At 42.0% G+C, this 22026-nt stretch overlaps 1 protein-coding gene across 1 annotated transcript; it reads left to right on the top strand.

The window, feature by feature from the left end:
- Positions 1-227: 227 nt before the first annotated feature.
- LOC138367828 (probable GH family 25 lysozyme 3) lies at positions 228-5037 on the top strand (the record flags this gene model as incomplete). Its single annotated transcript, XM_069329806.1, has 2 exons — positions 228-260; positions 4312-5037. Coding segments are annotated over exons 1-2 (759 nt in total), but the record flags the coding sequence as incomplete, so codon positions are not given.
- Positions 5038-22026: the final 16989 nt, after the last annotated feature.

Below are 22026 nucleotides of genomic sequence, written 5' to 3'. Positions count from 1 at the left end.
AACCTCCTATGCCTATCGATAGCCTAGTCATGCTACAATGGCAGAACAGATGCCCCGACTCTTTGCGTGACCAGATTTACTACACACCGGCCGTGGTACTTGCACAGAGTCAGTTAAATCAGGTGGCGAAAGAGCAAGAGCAGAGTAACAGATCAGAAAGACAGGGGTTAGTACATATAGGTCAGTACAAAACGGTGGTGTGGTGATGGTGGTGAGGTGAGACTGGGATGAGTGGTGCGGTGAAAACTGGAGAATGGCAGGTGAATGGGGTGTGGGTTGGTTGGTAGGGTTGAGGAGAAAAGGGTGAGAATGGGTTGGAACAGTGGAGGATTGAAGATGTGGAGGGTGGAGGTAGTTTAGTGGAGGAGGGCAGTATATTAATTTTATTTTGGATTTAGTCGTAAGATTGATGATTTTAATGTAACATTAGCTGGATAAATTTTGTGACAAGTTGATGACGACACAGAAAATTAACTACGTTTTCTAAAGGAAAGTTTTAATTTTCAGTCTCGTTTATGAATAACTAATGTATTTTTAAGTAATTAACAGAACCAGCGGCAATTTATTTCTACGTGTTACATTAACAATTTATGGGTGACGTGGGAGTTTTACCCACAAAGCCCACCTATTCAAAAGTTTTTCTAGACCTCTAAGTTACACATAGCTTATCTACGACTCCAACAAAAAATGGAATCTTAAATGGTTGTCAGATAGATGTTCCCTCTACACATAAGAAGAAATTTCGGTGTTAATTTCGCCAAAAATATGCAAAATCTTAAAACTGTTTTATTAACGAGTTGGTAGCTAAAAAGTGTCACTTCAGCAATTCAAACATATAAAATAGTAGAAGGCTTTTTATTTATTAATGACGTGTATGCTGTTGTGTTATTGAAATACGTTTACCGATTAGTAAGCAGTCGTTGTGAATAGGAATTTTTAATGAATTCTACAATTAAAAATTCTTCACTTAAAAAAAAGTTTAGATACTTGTTCGGGGCTTTTTAAAAGGATTAAGTAAGAAATATGGTTATGTTCCTTTAAATTATAAACGATGTAACTCTGGGGGATAGATAGGCTGTATTTACTTCATCAGTGGAAAATACGTGGTGCACGAAGTTGATCTAATAATAGCATCATCTTCCTTTGACAACACCTGCCACTTATTTGTCAGATATTCTCTTATAACTGTTACTTATTTTTCCATAAAATTACTCTTTATGACGTTCAATCTTCATTGTAATTATCACAGTAAAACATGCTTTCACTTATTATTTTTTACATAATTACAAATGTTCAATGGACATCTAAATGATTATGGAAAACATGTTATCGGCTTTTATATTATCTTAAGAAAACGTTTGATGTATTTCTATAAGAGAGCTCCATCCGCAAGGTAACGAGAGCTCCAGCTACGGGGTAAAGAGAGCTCCACCAATAGGGTTAAGAAAGCTCTAGCCACAGTGAAAGGAGAGCTCCAGCCACAAGATAAAGAGAGCTCCAGCCACGAGGTAAAGAGAGCTAAAGCTACGGGGTAAAGAGAGCTCTAGCGACGGGGTAAAGAGAGCTTCATCCACGGAGTAAAGAGTGCTCCATCCACGGGGAAAAGAGACCTCCAGCCACGGGGGTAAAGAGAGCTTCATCCACGGGGTAAAGAGAGCTCCATCCACGGGGTAAAGAGAGCTCCAGCCACGGGGGTAAAGAGAGCTTCATCCACGGGGTAAAGAGAGCTCCATCCACGGGGTAAAGAGAGCTCCAGCCACAAGGTAAAGAGAGCTCCAGCCACAGAGTAAAGAGAGCTAAAGCCACGGGATAAAGAGAGCTCCAGCCACGGGGGTAAAGAGAGCTCCATCCACGGGGGTAAAGAGAGCTCCATCCACGGGGTAAAGAGAGCTAAAGCAACGGGGGTAAAGAGAGCTTCAGCCACGGGGTAAAGAGAGCTAAAGCCATGGGGGTAAAGAGAGCTTCAGCCACGGGGTAAAGAGAGCGAAAACACCCGGGGTAAAGAGAGCTTCAGCCACGGGGGAAAAGAGAGCTTCAGCCACGGGGGGTAAAGAGAGCTTCAGTCACGGGGGTAAAGAGAGCTTCAGTCACGGGGGTAAAGAGAGCTAAAGCCACGGGATAAAGAGAGCTAAAGCCACGGGGTAAAGAGAGCTCCAGCCACGGGGTAAAGAGAGCTAAAACCACGGAGTAAAGAGAGCTCCAGCCACGGGGTAAAGAGAGCTAAAACCACGGAGTAAAGAGAGCCCAGCCACAGGGTAAAGAGAGCTTCAGCCACGGGGGTATCTTCTTCTTGAGGTTATCTTGAGATGATTTCGGGGCTTTAGTGTCCCCGCGGCCCGGTCCTCGACCAGGCCTCCACCCCCAGGAAGCAGCCCGTGACAGCTGACTAACCCAGGTACCTATTTACTGCTAGGTAACAGGGGCATTCAGGGTGAAAGAAACTTTGCCCATTTGTTTCTGCCTCGTGCGGGAATCGAACCCGCGCCACAGAATTACGAGTCCTGCACGCTATCCACCAGGCTACGAGGCCACCCCAAGAGAGCTTCAGCCACGGGGTAAACAGAGCTTCAGCCACGGGGTAAAGAGAGCTAAAACCACGGGGTAAAGAGAGCTCCAGCCACGGGGGTAAAGAGAGCTTCAGCCACGGGTAAAGAGAGCTCCAGCCACGGGGTAAAGAGAGCTCCAGCCACGGGGTAAAGAGAGCTTCCGCCACGGGTGTAAAGAGAGCTAAAACCACGGGGGTAAAGAGAGCTCCAGCCACGAGGTAGATAGAGCTTCAACCACGGGGTAAAGAGAGCTCCAGGTACGGGGTAAAGAGAGCTCCAGCCTCGGGGTAAAGAGAGCTTCAGCCACGGGGTAAAGAGAGCTAAAACCACGGGGGTAAAGAGAGCTCCAGCCACGAGGTAAAGAGAGCTTCAACCACGGGGTAAAGAAAGCTTCAGTCACGGGGTAAAGAAAAATTCAGCCACGGGGTAAAGAGAGCTTCAACCACGGGGTAAAGAAAGCTTCAGCCACGGGGTAAAGAAAGCTTCAGCCACGGGGTAAAGAGAGCTTCAACCACGGGGTAAAGAAAGCTTCAGCCACGGGGTAAAGAAAGCTTCAGCCACGGGGTAAAGAGAGCTCCAGAAACCGGGTAAGGAGAGCTAAAGCCACGGGGTAAAGAGAGCTCCAACCACAGGGAAAAGAGAGCTCCAGAAACGGGGTAAAGAGAGCTAAAGCCACGGGGTAAACAGAGCTCCAACCACAGGGAAAAGAGAGCTCCAGAAACGGGGTAAAGAGAGCTCCAGCCACGGGAGTAATATATTTACTGCCTGTAGCAGCCAGCAAAATTGTGGGTCAATGGTGTGTTTGAGGTCATTGACCTGGAATCGGAGGCGGGGTTGCTGGGAGAGACCAGGAGATTGCAGCGGGTCGTCTGGAGGTACCACCAGAGAATACTGTAAGGTGGAAGGTCATATGTGGTTAATGTATGGATGCACAGGTGTTTGAGGTCATTAATCATTGTTGTTCAATGAATTTGGGAGTTTTTAACCCACTGTTTTTTCATAATTATCAGATTCTCAGTAACATAGTGGTTTAATGATTTTGGGGTGTTTTAACCGCTGTTTCCATAATTATCAGGTACTCAAGTGGCCTTAGTCAAATTCCACTTAATACAATAAAGGATGGTAAAAAGAAAATGTATGGATGCACAGGTGTTTGAGGTCATTAATCATTGTTGTTCAATGAATTTGGGAGTTTTTAACCCACTGTTTTTTCATAATTATCAGATTCTCAGTAACATAGTGGTTTAATGATTTTGGGGTGTTTTAACCGCTGTTTCCATAATTATCAGATACTCAAGTGGCCTTAGTCAAATTCCACTTAATACAATAAAGGATGGTAAAAAGAAAAAAATATTAATCTGTTTTATAGGGGGGTACGGGATACAGATCAAAGGAGATTGAGGTATGTTCTGCTGCAGGTGTCGCTATAGACACACACCACCTCATCTCCGTAGTTATAGTAGGGGCTGTCAAGTGTGTAACCATATCTTGTTGATGGATGGTTGAGCAAGTTTTTGAGGTCAATGACCTGATAACCACTGTTTCCATAATTATCAGATACTCAAGTGACCTTAATCAAACTCCACTTAATAGAATAAAAAGAGGTAAAAGAAATAATACTCTGTTTTTATAAATATAATAACAATGTACATAAAACATTAATCATAGAACATGTAAATTTACTATAAGTCTTCACACTGCAACTCTTCTCTGTCCTCATAGTAGTGACTGACAAGTGACCGTTGCCTTGACCATACATCTATAGTGGGCCCCTTCTTCCTCTTCTTCTTCTTCTTCTTCCTCTTCTTCTTCTTCCTCTTCTTCTTCTTCTTCTTCTTCTTCTTCTTCTTCTTCTTCTTCTTCTTCTTCTTCTTCTTCTTCTTCTTCTTCTTCTTCTTCTTCTTCTTCTTCTTCTTCTTCTTCTTCTTCCTCTTCTTCTTCTTCTTCTTCTTCTTCTTCTTCTTCTTCTTCTTCTTCTTCTTCTTCTTCTTCTTCTTCTTCTTCTTCTTCTTCCTCTTCTTCTTCCTCTTCTTCTTCTTCTTCTTCTTCTTCTTCTTCTTCTTCTTCTTCTTCTTCTTCTTCTTCTTCTTCTTCTTCTTCTTCTTCTTCTTCTTCTTCTTCTTCTTCTTCTTCTTCTTCTTCTTCTTCTTCTTCTTCCTCTTCTTCTTCCTCTTCTTCTTCTTCTTCTTCTTCTTCTTCTTCTTCTTCTTCTTCTTCTTCTTCTTCTTCTTCTTCTTCTTCTTCTTCTTCTTCTTCTTCTTCTTCTTCTTCTTCTTCTTCTTCTTCTTCTTCTTCCTCTTCTTCTTCCTCTTCTTCTTCTTCTTCTTCTTCTTCTTCTTCTTCTTCTTCTTCTTCTTCTTCTTCTTCTTCTTCTTCTTCTTCTTCTTCTTCTTCTTCTTCTTCTTCTTCTTCTTCTTCTTCTTCTTCTTCTTCTTCTTCTTCTTCCTCTTCTTCTTCTTCTTCTTCTTCTTCTTCTTCTTCTTCTTCTTCTTCTTCTTCTTCTTCTTCTTCTTCTTCTTCTTCTTCTTCTTCTTCTTCTTCTTCTTCTTCTTCTTCTTCTTCTTCTTCTTCTTCTTCTTCTTCTTCTTCTTCTTCTTCTTCTGCTTCTTCTTCTTCACCATCTTCTTCTTCTCCTTCTCCTTCTCCTCTTCCTGGCTTGATGGCTCATCTTCCGGTGTGGCGATGATGGTTGGATCGAGGACCTCCTCAAGCCCATCACTGCTGTTCATTTCTTGGGGTGTTGTAAAGGTGTGTGATTCTACCGATATGTTTGGGTGACCATAAGCTAAGCTAGTGATTTTTTTAAAGTAAAAGCGCTTATCATGGAAGACACTTAAGCCACACTTAGTATTCAAAATGGTAACCATCTGCCCACCCACATTTCTAATTTGTGAATATTGAAAAGTGTCCACCTCTCCATTACTATCTAGTGTCTTTTTAAAATGTCTATGTGTTATTGACCTTTGCACAGCACGAGGAATACCCTTAGCAGTAGTGGAATTGGAGTTGTCATGCAATAACACATTGTGCATCTTAGGTTTCAAAGTAATAACTTCGAGGATGTGTCGGTCTGAAACTTCAGACTTTAAAAGTCCTAAAACACCTATACTACTAGGATCATACAAAGGGTGAGTTTTAGGGAAGTTGCTGGTATCCATACATGACTTTAGGGGCTCTTTCCCAATTTCTCCGAAGATGTCACTCACCCCTTCCATTTGAAAAATATAACTATCTGTATCGCTGAAGACCAGTTTAACATTATCTTTGTAGTGCATTTAAAGCACTTTACACCAAAAATGATACAGGGAGTATTTCGCAAGTTCAAGGATCTGGAAACCTATATAGTTGGGGTGGGTTTTTTGATGAATGGTCTGGAACTGATTGGCAAAAATTTATTGTCAGATAAGTGAATCATTCGTTTAAAGTGTGGATTTTTCACCTCACGTAAAAAGCCCCCTGGCAGAAGTCACTAGTTTGGTGTCAATGGCATAACGAGCTTGATTTAATAGGGCTTTATAAAAAACACAGTTGGTAAATATCTTGAAGAGCGACTTCCTATCCCTTGTAGTGAAAGCATTTCTATTTTTAACATTGGTCTTGTGACGGAGTTCCCCCCCCCTTATAATTCTCCCACGCCTGCAGTAAGAGTCATGTCTACTTTTCCCAAGCGTTCTCTACGTTGCAGGCTACAATTTCATATATGGGAGAGAGTGAAGTGTTCTCGGAGAGCCGAGAAATTTGTGAAATAGTAATATTTTGGCCTGTGGTTTAGGCCCTTTAGGGAGCCAAGATGGCGCTTACCTCTCTGATCTCCCGCCAAAACCGTGTGACGTCAGTGGCACCGGATTGGTCACCGACAGCAGTGTGGCACCGGGAGCCAATGAAAACCTCCCATAGTAAAAGTGACGTCACGAAGAAAGGGGGTCCGGCCTGCGCGCCGGGCTGGCGCCAGCAGTCAGACACGACACGTCATAGAGGTCGGACGTGCGACGAGTGGTCCTGTCTGTCGGACAGTTGTTTCCCACTACCGTGGATTTACGCGTCACCTGAAGTCCGCCAGTACTCTGAGAAGTCTTCCCTAGTTCATGTGTTGAACCAGAAGAGGGAATTGACGGTTATTTGAGCAACAAGTGCTCCAGTCAGGTACTGTGCCAGTAGCAGTGAAGCCGTGCAGTGACGTATGTTGACGTCTGTGGCAATTCACCAGTTCGTGACAGCGTAGTGGCTGACAGAGCCACTGGGTAGCTGAGGAAGAGAGGACTATTTGGGAAAACCGAACGACTGTAGCTGAGACGTAGGCGACAGCCGTTGCTGGGAGAAGACGACGGCCAGGAGACCGACTCCAACCTTCAAGAAGTCAAGAAGGAGGACGGACCTGCAGTGAGGAGGCACGGAGACGACGCGCTAAACGGTGGGACGACAAGAGGCTCTGGTAGGACACGACGACGTGTAGTGTGGGGGCGTTCCCGACACGAGGACCAGGAGCTACATCTCGACTCTCATCGGAGGATAGGGTGAAGTAGGTGTTTCTAGTTCCCTCCCCATTCCCCTTTAGTTAGCTATATTATTTGGCTATATTATCTAGCCTGAAGATTTTATATGTCGTGAGCAAGTCTCACCCATGTCACGGTAAAGCACCAGTGTGCTAGATAGTACTATCAAGAGTACTTGTAATATTCATGTTGATTATTGGTGTGTACAGGCACCAGGAACCAGTGATAAATTTACTGTGTTGAGTATATCTTTCTATAGATTTTGATATGAACATATAGTGGTGAATTATATATAATATTATGCCAGTATTCGGAGGTTAGGCTATGTGCCCAGAAACTATTTATTTTCCATGTATTGATGATTGATTTATATACCATATATATGTCTATGTTCATTCAGTGAATAATCATTTTGCGAGTACAGTGAATTATGTCGTTATCGCCCACGAGAGAAAGTACTGAAAACTCCCGTGTTAATATTTCATAATATATTGTTGGATAAATAACAGTGTAAGACCATTACAGTGAATCATTGTAGAATTGATTGTAGAAAAGACTGTTTGAGCCTGAGTACAGTGTAACTAAGTAATTCGGTTTATTTGTGCCAATATCGAGTGTGCGAGTTTCTAGTAATATTGGAGAATTTAAAGAAACCGCGCGCGTGAATCTAGCAAACAAGCAAATTTCGCGCGGAGAGTCCATTGCGATCAGCTGTTCTTGACACTTGATGAGGAGGGGGAGGTGTTGCCACCTAATGATCGCGGACTATTCGTGGGAACTTCCGGCCGCGTCAGGATTTGCTGATTTATTTGTTGTTGTTTGGCTTTGTGACATCTTTCATACATTTTAAGTAAAATACAAAACTATCTTAGTGTTTTTATCATTCCCTCCATTGATCTTGTGGCTATATTATACTGGTAAACATAGAGTGATAACAACAAGTACCTGCCTGATTCCTGATCTTTGAGTGTGACCTTGCCAAGGCTACCACTGAATACACCAGTCCACTGATGGTGTTATTGGCCACCTTAAACACCAATTGGCGACCTTGTGGTTTACCGTAGAGCCCTATTGTTGGGGAGGGCACACGACAGTCGATGTGAACGAGTCGTGTTCTCACTCTTTCTTAATAGGAGGCCGTTAAGATTGACTGGGAGACTCTCCTGGCGTGCAGTGGCGCCGTGAGGATCGAGGGAAGACCCGCAGGGCTACGGTGAGTTACCTTGAGCATAACTATTGCTCACCCCAGAGTAAGGGTAGAGAATAATAGAGAGGTGAAACCCCCAACAGTCTCGACGAAATTAGCCATGTAATCCCCCTGACGAAACTCATAAATCGAGTGTACAGACTCTACTTCAAGACCTAAGTCAATAAATAGCTGTAACAGAGCTAAAGAATTGAAATAATGTTTTTGGTGGAGATGATCTCCAATCAGTTTAAAAAAAAAATTGAGGGAGTTTTGTGATGTTATTTTGTTCTAAAAGTCCTCTATTAAAAGGTGAGATATCCGCCATGATTATTTCCCTATGATACAGACATATGGGCTGGTCTTCAGTTAGTCTAGCTATTCAAGGTCTTATGTGTTTGGTGTCAATCAAGAGTCAGTATCCTCTTTGTTAGAGGAGAAAGGCTCTTCCTACACTAACTTCCCCTCACTAATAAAGGAGTTCATATCATCAGACGATTGTCTCCTTAAGCCCCCATAAGGCAATTTCTTAGACATACAACTCCCATAAAGGGAGTTGAAGTCAAGATACAGTAAATAGGAAGATCTATCCTCCTGAGGGTTAAATTGCGATTGTTGGCCCTAGCATAGCTCCTAACAGCGGTTGTAAAATACCCTTGTATATTAGATGAGAGTAGATTATGTAGAGAAACATCTGCACACAATTCTAGTGATATTTTGCTGCTTTTCAAGAAGCAGTCGTAAGAGTAAACTGGCAGACTACAATAATGTGTTAATTCCAATGAATATATATCTCCTAGTATGTCCCTATGATAACTAAAAATATCAGCAAGTAAACCAACATCACACCTTAGATAAACAAGGAGATAGTTTTTTAATGTTGCACATGCTGTTGTCTCCCATATTAATTGAGAATGTCTATATTCACTCGAGGTGATACCTGATTTGTTCACTGAACTGTAAAAGTTTTCAATAGGTGGAAGTGGTTGAAGAGATGTGTCATTGAAGCAACTGATTTTAGTGGCATATTCATATGGGAAAAATGGCTTCTTTTCCAAGAGCAGATTGTGATTCTATGTGGGTAAATCTTTTATCATTTTATGGGTGAATGTTAAGGGACATCCAGAATCAATGTGTGCCTTTGCTAGGGACGAAAGACTCCCAGTGAATAAGATAAAAGCCAGTGAATCAAGAAATTTAAGCTTTCCTTTTTTTTACCTTTATAAATTTGGTCCCCTTCTTCATTAAGATGTTGCTTTCAACATTGGTCCCATCTCAATTTTTTTTAAATTAATCCCATATGATATCACATATTGTGAACAATTTAGACTAATTAGCAATTTGAACGCTAACATGTTCCTATGTCTTAAATTACAATAGTTACATGAAGCTCCAAGGTAATTTAGTTTTTCCTTTAAATGATTGTGGTGATGAACCCTGTGATTGGATGGGGTAAATATCCCCTCACAAAACTGACATCGTGTTTGTTTCCTAAACTGTACCACATCCTACAAAGACTTGTCTATTTCATAATTGGGGAGAGTGGATCTAATAATTTTCCACTTGACAGCTACTCGCTCCATGAAATGAATGACACTTTCACCCTCAAAATATGTAAATTTATCAATGACAGTGTGCCACCTATCGACAATTATATAGCTGTGTGCTATAGGGTCTATGTATGGCTGTAACAGAACCAACACAGTCCTCGGTACTCAGGAGACATTCAAAATCGAAAAATGCCAGATGTGAAGGAGCATAACCCTTCCCTGTTCTTAAAACTTGATGACTGCCCTGGTTGGGGGTAAATCATTTTCTGGGTGAGGTTGCAGGTAGATGAGTGATTTGTGAAGTCACTAGAATCACGATATTCCGAAAGGCAGTTACTACAGAAAATGTTTTTTCGGTAGTGCCTACGTGTAAAGTTACGCAAGAATTTATTAAAATTCTTGATTAGTGCCACATGTGACTCCCCCAACAGCAATAATGGCATTATGACTGAGTACTGCTTGCTTTCACGCCGACAAAGTGAGACGTGATGCACATGATCTGTATGTTTGTTTATTGAATACAAATATATTGACACGATTCCCATTCACTAATTTGATATCCTCCCACGAGAGTGGGAGGGATAAATGGTCATATCGGATCATTTTTTTTCATCCTAGTATGAGACTCTACAAGTCTTCCTATCCGCCTCCACCTCCACCCTTGTTGTGAAGCCATAAAGGCAGCTAGACACTGAATTATGCAAGTTTTGTTGTTGTTGGTGGGATTTGGGTAGATGACCTCCTTTCTCCCCCCTTAAAAAGGGGGGATATGGTACATAATCACCTAATATAGATCGCACACTACCGTTACCGATGATAATTTTTTAGGAAATCGACATTATATAAGATAATTCCAATACCTTCAGTTTCCGAAAGGAGCTCCTCTAATTTTACGAAGAGGTAATCAACCCAACTATCTATAAGCCCCCTGACCTCCTCAAGTGATACCAACCTAGCAGGTGTCGTTATGAAATGTTCCATAAAGTCATCCTCTGTGAGTCCCTCCCTAAAAGGGTTAGTTTTAATTCCAGCAAGATTTTGAAGGACCAAGTAAAATTACCATGTACCACGAGAGAATTCATGTAATTCTCTATTTGTTTAGTGTAGTATGACCTGAAATTACTTAGTAGACCTATAGGGTCCGAATCATAGCTCTAAGGGATGGAATATTCCAATCTAGTAAAGGACTCGTCCTAATCCATCAAATTTTCAACACTCATCACTTCCCCACCTTGAGATTTACCATGGTCTCTAACTCCACTGGGACCTAGTTGGGGGCTGTTATTATCCTCGTCAGACATCAGTTGCCTACGTTGATAAGAAAAATTTTAAATTATTAATATTATTAAATTTTAGTCTCTGTGGCATAGTGGTAAGACACTCACCTGGCGTTTCGCAAGCACTTAGTCCAGGGTTCGTATCCCTGCCAGGGAGGATTTACTGGGCACAAATCCTTAACTATAGCCTCTGTTTAGATGGGTACTTGGTTGTAACAACGATTTTTCGCGGGGGTCGTATTCCAGGGATCATAGGATTAAGAACTTGCCCAAAACGCTACGCGTACTAGTGGCTGAACAAGAATGTAATAACTCTTGTATATATTCTAAAAAAAAAATGTATAGCGTGTTTTCGGAAATGAAATTTAGTATAGTGGGGGCGTACCTGGTTGATGGAGTTCAGGGAGTTCTTTTACTTCCCAAGCCCGGCTTGAGGCCAGGCTTGACTTATGAGAGTTTGGTCCACTAGGCTGTTGCTTGCAGCGGCCCGCAGGCCCCACATACCCACCGCATCCCTGTTGGTCCGGCACTCCTCGGAGGAAACTATCTAGTTTCCTCTTGAAGATGTTCACGGTTATTTGTAATTAAAACTTTACAACGTAAGCTGTATCGTTATATAACACAGTCTAATTCATTAAAATACATTCACGTCGTTTCAAAGATTGTAGACATTTATAACTGCACTTTTCACAGAATACTGGAAAATACATGGCAAGACATCCATAATTTACGAAGCATTGAAGATATATGTAAGCAGTTTAAGGTCATGTATTTAAAAAATGATACTACTACTAATGATGCTACGATATAATCGAACCCGAAATATACGGGGGACAGATTGTTAATAAAATAGTACTAAGCAAGCCTAAAGGGTCAAATGGTTGACTGATATATGAGAGTAATTTTCTCCTGGTTAGGGGTGATATATTTGTTGATACTGACTTGACATTCATCTCGTCGGTAATTGTGTTCCATTCCATGCCTAGAACCTTTAATTTATTAGGCACCTGATAGCCGGGAAATTATTTTCCTATTATCTGCTTTAATTGTTTGTTTTTAGAGGACCATGATTGTAGAGGCATATTGGCTGCTAACAACTCACGGTTAACCTCATGGTAAATTTCAACAAATTTAATTTCATCATTGGTAGTTCCCTGGAAGGGTTCCATGTACAAGTTGTTACTGATTTCAGACTTATAAGGACTATTTGACTTCTTCAAATGTGTATCTAATGTAGCTTGGAGTAGAAATGGTGAAGAGGTTGCCCCGTATAGTACTGCAGCAAACCGGTAGGTGATGACGTCACTATCAGGATCTTGTGGATCCTTTACCCAGAGAAATTTAGTGAAATTACGATCCTCTTCTTCCAAACCTACTCTTAAAAAGGCTTTACTGATATCTGCAGTATAGGCGAAAATACAAGAGCGGAAGTGTAATAATACATCTTGTGGCCTTTGCTAGGTCCAGTTTGTTGACATTCATTCAAAGATATGCTGTCTGCCTTTGTTTTGGCACTGCAGTTGAAAACTATTCTTATTGGCGTCGTCACTGACTCTTTCACGACAGCGTGATGGGGTAAATAATGACCTGTTTTATGGTCATCGTTATCCACAACCTCTATAAATTTACTCTTAAGTTGTTGTCGTATCAATTCGTGATTCAAATTTAACTTATCAGGTTGTTTCTGCAACCTTGCTAATTGAGATTTTAATTGGGATGCTGCCATAAAATAATTGACTGGAAGTTGTGGGTGATTCAACTTCCATGGCAATTTCACCCAATACTGTTTATCCTTGTACACAACAGTATCAATATATTGCTGATATGTCCATGTATCATCTGGACTAGGCTTTTCAGGGACAATACCCAAGGTGTCTAAACCTCACAATTTATGGACAGGTGGATCAGACTCATTATCCTTAGATATATCTCTGATCTGTAGGGGGTGACTGTTCCGAGCCTAGTCACGCCACTATAGAGTTATTTGATTGTTTGACAGTTGATGCAGATCTTTGCTGGAAAGGCCAGTCTCGTCGTGGACGTGGTGGCGAGTAGACGTGCTTGTTGCTCTCTGCTACTGGATTTACTACAAAATGGGTATAGGCGGCTGTTGGAGCTCCACAACCTAGCAGTGATATATACCATCTTGCTACTGGAAACTTTCACCTAGGTTTCAAAGTGGTGAGCAGAGCGATTTGACCAGATATTCGGACAAAAAGTGACTGCTTTTGAACTGGCGCCTTGTGCAGTGGGGAAATGGCCGCCTCCCCTTACACCTGGTCAGACGCCTAAGGAGGTACCCTGGGCGCTGGAATTTTAGCCCCTATTGCCCCATTCCCTAAAGCTGTATTTTCCCTGTGCAGCCTGGACACGGTGGCACGAACGAATCACTCACCTGCTATACTGATGCCTCAGTGTTTTAGTGATATTGGTGATACCAGTGCAGTGTTATATAAAGTGTAGAAAACTATTAAGCACGTGTGTGTGGATAATGTAGTATCAGTGTGGCACTATTAGAGCACCTGCCACTCCAGCTGAAACCACACTGCCAGCGAGGTACCCGCAGCAGCATTGCCAGCTGAACGTGTATACACCTACGTTTGCTTGTATGGTGTCTGAACTATTCATCTTGTTTCTGCATTATGATTAGTGGCCACTGTTGTTCTGGATCCAGGAAGTGCTACACTGTGGTAGAAGCTGACGTGTCTTGTAACTTCATGTTGTGATTCTGGCGACTATGGCCACTTCCCTCTTGCCTGCTGGGGATAATCACAGTGACCCTTCCCAAAATGCTTCAGACGCATTTGCGTCCACTTCGGCCACCTCCCCGCATGGCGTACATTACGGACAAGCAATCCATCCCATTACATCCCTGTCTGAGGAGGACACCAGCTCAAGTGATGAGGCAGCCTTGGATGGTAATTTTACTGTACACAAAAGCCGGAATAACCTACGCAAAGAGAAGCAGTTCAGGAAAGCCAACAATACTGTCAAGATGACCAATGTCACCCTCACAAAAGGGAGGGGACCACGACCTCCTCTAGCAGCCCGTAATAAATATGCCAGGCTGGCATTTCCATCTAAAGTTACCAGTGACCAGAGGTACTCCTGGATGAAACGTGATCTCCCTCGTGCTTTTGCTGACCCCATAGACCTCATAATTCCTGGACACGCATCACCCTATATCTATATAGCCAGGTCCGATCAAGTCACCATCTCGGCACTACTCCCAGGTGAAGTGGGCGGCATCTCATTCAGTAAAGCAGACTCTCCTGAGAGGTCCAGGAGGTACAGAGAGTACCTTGTCACATCCTACCCTCATGACCTTGACATCTCCCATGCGAAAGAACTACCAGGTGTGTACAGTGTAAGACGCATCAAGTCTTGGGGGGAGGCCACTAAACAGGATTGTCATCGTCTGGGAAAATGAGGCACCGCCCCCCATACATCACAGGTTCCTAGATCCCTACCAGCCAGACAGTCCCATAACAACCTGGGTGTCCTCAGCTGTCATGTGTTTTAAATGTCAACACTTTGGTCACATAGCCAAGCACTGTCAATCTTCTATCACCTGTGCCTTCTGTGTAGACAGTCATCCCACTAAAGAATGCCCCAATAAAGACCACTCCCTTGGGACTGATGAAACCACATCCTCAGTCACCAAGCAAAAGTGTTCCAGGTGCTTGTGGGAGGGTTCAAAAGTTCAAAGTAAAAGTTCATTTTATAGATGGTCTCCTTCATGAGGCAAATGCAGTGTTTGCAGCCCTAACGGAAAACTCACACAAAGGACTACCTTGATGGTGAAATATGGATCTCAGAATACAATCTCTTCAGATGTGATAGGAAACACCGGCTTCAGGGTGGGGTCAGCCTCTACATCAAAGACACACTCATCTGTACTGAGCTGCTAAACACCTCAAATGATATGGTGGAAGTGCTGATAGTCAAAATAGAGATCCTAAATGTAGTTATTGTCCTTGTATATAAGTCACCGGAGGCAAACCCTCAGCAGTTTAAAGACCAACTAATGAAAATAGAGCACTGCTTGGAAAACCTCACAAATCCAGCTCCGAACATCATCCTGCTTGGGGACTTCAACCTACGGCACCTGAAATGGAAGCACCTGGCTAATACAGTAATATCAGAAAGAATACCAGGAAGTAGCCTAAATGAGCAGGCACATGCAAATGACCTGCTACGGATGTGCGATAGGTTTGCCTTAAACCAGCAAATAGTAGAACCAACTAGGAAGGAGAACACGCTGGACCTCATTTTCACTAATAATGATGAGTTGATCGGGAACATAATGATTACAAATACCTGTTACTCAGATCACAACTTAATTGAAGTTCTGACAACCATGGGGAATGGACCTTCAAAACCAGTCCAGATTCCCGGTGGAGGAGATTTCAGCAAATTCAACTTCAATAATAAACGGATAAACTGGGAGCAAATAAACCAGGACTTCACAGAAATAAACTGGGAAGAACAGCTAGAAAATGCAAACCTGAACCAGTGCCTGGAAAAAATAAGCTCAGTAGCACTAGAGATATGTTCAAACCGCATACCCCTAAGAAAAAAGAGAAAGAGATGCAGATTGGAACGGGAACGTCGTTCCCTATATAGGCGAAGAAAACGAATCGCGGAACAACTTGAGAGTCGCACCCTATCTCAAGAACGGCGAAGAAGGTTAGGTAGAGAAATAGAAACAATTGAACTCAAGCTACAAGAATCATACAAAACCCAGGAGAGGCAAAGAGAGCAAAAGGCCATCAGTGAAATAGAGAGAAATCCGAAATATTTTTTCTCCTATGCAAAATCAAGATCAAAAACCACATCTAGTATCGGGCCCCTGCGAAAGGGAGATGGAACTTTCACAGATGACAACAAAGAAATGAGCGAGTTACTGAGGAAGCAGTACGACTCTGTTTTCAGTGAGCCATTAAATGCACTAAAGATTGATAACCCAAATGAATTTTTCATGGATATGATACCAACATCAAATCATATATCAGACGTCGCCCTATCCCCACTAGATTTTGAAGAAGCCATAAACAGTATGCCTATGCACTCTGCACCAGGCCCGGATTCTTGGAACTCCATATTCATCAAGAACTGTAAAAAACCACTATCGCAGGCCCTTCACATTCTGTGGAGACAAAGCCTAGATACTGGCGTTATCCCTGACATACTAAAAACAGCAGAGATAGCACCACTCCATAAAGGAGGAAATAAGGCAGAGGCAAAAAATTACAGACCGATAGCACTAACATCGCACATCATAAAAATTTTTGAGAGAGTGCTAAGAAGTAAGATCACAAAATACATGGAATCACAGCATCTCCATAACCCCGGACAACATGGTTTCAGAACAGGGCGCTCTTGCCTGTCGCAGTTGCTGGACCACTATGATATGGCATTAGATGCTATGGAAGACAAACAAAACGCTGATGTAATTTACACAGATTTCGCAAAAGCTTTTGATAAATGTGACCATGGTGTTATTGCACATAAAATGCGTTCAAAAGGAATTACCGGGAAAATAGGCAGATGGATCTACAATTTCCTGACTGACAGAACCCAATGTGTAATAGTCAACAAAATAAAATCTAGCCCATCAACCGTGAAGAGCTCAGTCCCCCAGGGTACTGTGCTTGCTCCAGTACTTTTTCTCATCCTCATATCGGACATAGACCAGAACACAACCTATAGCACTGTATCATCCTTTGCAGATGACACTAGGATTTTCATGAGAGTTGGCAACATAGAGGACACGGCAAACCTCCAATCAGATGAAGATCAGGTCTTTCTATGGGCTACAGAAAATAATATGGTATTCAACGAGGATAAGTTTCAGCTCATGCGCTACGGAAAAATTGAAAATATAAAAACAGAAACCACGTACAAAACGCAGGCAAATCATAACATAGAACGAAAAGGCAATGTAAAGGACCTGGGTGTACTCATGTCGGAAGACCTTACCTTTAAAGAACACAATAAAGTAGCCGTCACAACTGCAAGAAAAATGACAGGTTGGATAACAAGAACTTTTCACACTAGAGATGCTATACCGATGATGATACTTTTCAAAACGCTTGTGCTCTCTAGAGTGGAGTACTGCTGCACAATGACAGCCCCTTTCAAAGCTGGAGAAATTGCTGACCTAGAGAGCGTGCAGAGATCCTTTACTGCTAGAATCCACTCAGTAAAACATCTAAATTACTGGGACCGACTAAAGAGCCTAAATCTGTACTCCCTTGAGCGCAGGCGGGAGAGATACATAATAATTTACACGTGGAAAATAATTGAGGGGCTGGTCCCAAACCTGCACACAGAAATAACACCACATGAGACCAGAAGACATGGCATGATGTGCAGAATACCCCCGTTGAAAAGCAGAGGTGCAACAGGTACTCTGAGAGAGAACTCTATCAACATCAGAGGCCCGAGACTGTTCAACACGCTTCCACTACACATAAGGGGCATAACTGGCAAACCCCTCACAGTGTTCAAGAGAGAACTGGATAAGCACCTCCAAAGGATACCTGATCAACCAGGCTGTGACTCATACGTCAGGCTGCGAGCAGCCGCGTCTAACAGCCTGGTTGATCAGTCCAGCAACCAGGAGGCCTGGTCGACGACCGGGCCGCGGGGACACTAAGCCCCGGAAGCACCTCAAGGTAGCCTCAAGGTAGGGTGTGACCGCCTGGCACATGGACTGTGACAAGCTTCCCCCTCCCCACAGCACAGTGGGGCAACCCCCCACCACCCCAGTCAACCCCTCCACCTAGGATGACCCCACCACTACACCTGCCCGCCCCTCCCCCCTTCCCGGGATGTCCCCACCACCGTTCCTGACACCAACAGCCTGGCATCCTTCCCTCCCCTACCTGGGAAGCCTGACACCAGCCTGCAGAGGGCTGGAACTTCCAGCACGCATGAGTAAAATTGAAATTACTATCTGTAAGCTCCAAGAAATGCTCACGCACATTGAAAATGATCTAAACAGCATTTATGCTAAGATCAAGATGGGCACCCTAAGGCAGTGTTCAAGCGAACCTCTCGCCAGCCCAAGGAGTGAAGTGACCATCCAAGTCTCTAGTGAAATGCTTTCTAGTGATGTAAGTGTTGACACAACTCAAGCAAGTATTGACCCTTCCTCCAGTGCTGTAAGTACTGCTGTGGCGAGTGTAACATAAAAAACCCGAGTGTCTTAACTGTAATAAGCAAATGCGCTCAAGAACTCATTACAAACAATACCTCTTGTGTCCCTATGAATTTTGATGAACATGAATTGTGTTGGAAATTTCCAACACTAATACAATACTATTGTATTATAATAAATTAGTATTAAAATATACTAATTACTGTAGTTACTAAAACTTACTAACAGTAATGTTCACATGAACTATTATATCTGCATATGGATACTGGAATTCTTACGAAACCAAGCACCAGTATTGTGTCAGATTATATCTAGTTAAACACATTTATAGCCAGTGTGTTAGAGAATTGAATGTGATTCTCTAAAATCATCAGTATTCCGTGTGATAGTTATTTATGGATAACATAACTCCCAAATAACTCTAAATTGAGAGTTTTTAGTTACAATTGTTATCAAGTAATAATTTTACCATCACGCGTGAATGCCATGGAGAAAACTAAAATCTTCTCCATTTCTTGTTTACTACCATAAGACGAGAAAGTAATAATATTTAACTCCCTAGAATTACAACCCAGTCTTTATTAAAGTCTTTCAGCCACAATTACGCGAAATAATATTATTCGTGATAAATAATTTCTGTGGCGAATGCGGGGACGCGGTTGGGGGAGGGGAGACGCCATTGTGTGTGTGGCGTGGTGGACTCGTGTTGCGGAATTGAGCAACAAAGGTCTAGGCGTCAGAGTCTGAGACACGTGACGTTGAGATTATCAGCAAGAATTACACTGGTACTCAACCCAGAATGAATTATTATTATTCTACGTGAGCTGCAGTGCTCGGTCAACTAATAACGCGTCGATATTTAGGCCAAGCTATCAACCACGTGTACGACATTGTGGAAGTTTGAGCCTGAGACGCGATACCGGCAAGCTTCAACAGAATTTGCACCCTTAGATAAGTATATAGTTCTTTTTTGATGCATCATTAGAGATTGTATATGTCGGGGCAGCTTGTCGTTATATCGAACGACTACAACAAATCCAACGTTAGTACCACACTAAGTTTAATTTATATTTCATGAATATTGAGATATAAGTAGCCTAGTTCAATGCTACGTAATATCCCTTAAATTACAGCTCGTATGTGAGGAGTCAACGAGCTGTTACCTACCTTCATGTTATTCACCTCTAAGGGTTTCTACGAGGAATTCCTGAGATCACGAGGAAAAGGCGTGAATGATGTCATAGAAATCATCTTAAAGCTAAGACTTTTTTGTACACATTTAATTACTCCAAATTTGGTTATTTGTTCATCATTCTATCTAATTGGATGCTCGTCATGTACACTGGAGATAATCTGTGTTTATTTAGATGATTAATTTCTAATGCTAATAATCTTTATAATTTCTGGTGATAATCTTCTATAGATTCTTTAATATTTTGGTCACAAGATTAGTTATTAAACAATGAACTGGTGCAGGAACCACACTAGTTCCTAGACGTATATGAAGTTCTAGCAATACCCCCCCAATGTAGGTGTTTGAGGCTCTGATTTAAGTTAATTAACTATACAGTCCATTAATTATTTAAGTGATTATGCTTCCTAATATTTAGCCATAGACACTGGTTCTTCCTTGTGTTTCTAATGATCACTTTTTATTAGTTTCCCTCTTTTCTTAAAAGTGGGTGGTCCTTCGTAATTGATTTCATTAATTTAATAATTGAATAAATTGAGTCAAGCCCCAGATATCCCACAAAATGATTGTAAATGTTAGGAAAGATGAGGCAAACAACTGACCTTGTCACAGATGAAAGAACTCTTTGCCATTAATGACTCTGAACAATTGTCACTTGTATGCAATAGTCTGCAACTTGTGAAACCTGTAAACACTTCTCTTCACCAGGTTTATGAATACCATTACCCCACGACCAACTCACTCTTAAATTTCTCACGTGGAATGTGAGAAGCGTGTGAAGGAGGCTGCTTGTTCTAATGATGTACGCTGGTGTTAACAACATTGATGTATTGTGCCTACAGCAACCATACACTGCAAGCACTAATGATGTACGCTGGTGCCAACAACATTGATTTACTGTGTCTGCAGGAACCATACACTGCAAACACAAAAAAAATAAAACGCCACCCAAACTTTCAGGTTATGTAGCATTCTCAAATGTTGGTTCACATGATGTCGGTATCTTGACGAATGTTAAAAGTAACCTAGTGTGTAAACATGTTAAAAACCACAAAAGTGACAACTCATATTACCAGCTGTTTCAAGATTGCTACAGCGACCGGCTTTATTAACTTAGTTAATGTATGTGTAAGGTGCGATCAAATGGTGGAAGCTTCTCTTCCAAAAATCACCAAGAACTCTCAAACCATTGTCATGGGTGATTTTAATGACAGACACACTCGCCTGAGTGACACCAAAACAAACAGGAATGGCAGGATCTTTGTAAAATACTTAAAAGACAATAACATGTCCATATTCAACTTTGACTCCGCTAACGTCACACACCTCCTGGGTGGCAGGTTTGATTATGTCATTGGTCACGGTCTCATTGATAATGCTGTCGGAGGATCAATTGTTCACGAATTAGTTAGTGATCACTTTGCCATATTCAGTTCATACACTATCAATAATGTCAAACCCCTAAGCTTTGAAAAAAAATAATTAATATCCCTGAAAATTTACACATGTCCTTCAAATTTCACATTTCCGAATGGTACAATACTTACTCTTTTACTACTGTCAGTGCATTATATGAGGACCTGGTCACTGAAGTAACAGCTTTTTATCACAATATTGTAAAATCCACAAGACCTTAAACAGTGAGAAAGGGACAGAGGTGGTTCACTGACTCACGCCTTAAGCCCCTGCATGACAGAGTTCTATTCCTAGCTGAGCAGTATAAAACACATAAAACAACTGACACCCTCAACATATTTCTTAAGGCCAGCCGAGAGTTTAAAGAGCTAAAGGAACAGGTGTATAACCAGCACTGGGAACAGTTTTTGCAAGGCATCAATCATGCAACATCCTCATCCCGAATGTGGAATAAAATTAACAAGATTTCTCGTGCTAGCAGTCATCAACTTGATCACCATTCACCTGTAGACTATGCCGACATGCTGCTTCAACAATATGCAAGCACTGCCAGTATAAGCAGCCTGTCCCTAGATGTACAACACCATCTGGCTAGTACCAAAATGAATCGTAACTTCAATATTGAAATTGCTTGTAGTGAGATAGGGCCTGACGATAACTATGGCATAACCCCCTTTGAAATTAAAAATGCACTCAAGAAAGGTAAGGCTACCTCTCCTGGAGAGGATGGCATCACATACAACATCATGAGAGTACTTGCTGAGCTGCCAAATAGCTCTTTGCTAGAATTGTTTAATCAAAGTCTAAAGCATGGTGTCTTTTCCAACCACTGGACACAGGGACTCATAATACAATTTCCTCCTAACGCCTTAGGACAAAACTTACCCACAAATTTGCATGTGTTCTGTGATGCCTCAGGCAAAGCATATGGCGCAGTAGCCTCTCTAGTTAATACACAACAGTCATTTCTACTTACTTCAAAGGCAAGAGTAGCCCCAATTAAAAGGTCATTACCCCAAATGGAGCTTACTGCCTTGTTAGTGGGAGTAAGGTTGGCTCATTGCCTGACCAAGACACTCAGTAATATTCACTTTGGTAAGATATTAGTAGTGTGGTCAGACAATGAGACAACAAAAACTCCCTACGTTAGTAACCGCATTAAGGAAATACATGAATTATCTGCTGGATATAAATTGAGCAA

The sequence above is a fragment of the Procambarus clarkii genome, chromosome 23 (genome assembly GCF_040958095.1).
Source record: "Procambarus clarkii isolate CNS0578487 chromosome 23, FALCON_Pclarkii_2.0, whole genome shotgun sequence".
Taxonomy (NCBI): Eukaryota; Metazoa; Arthropoda; class Malacostraca; order Decapoda; family Cambaridae; genus Procambarus; species Procambarus clarkii.
The sequence above is the reverse complement of the archived record's forward strand: the minus strand, read 5'-3'. Positions and strand labels throughout refer to the sequence as shown.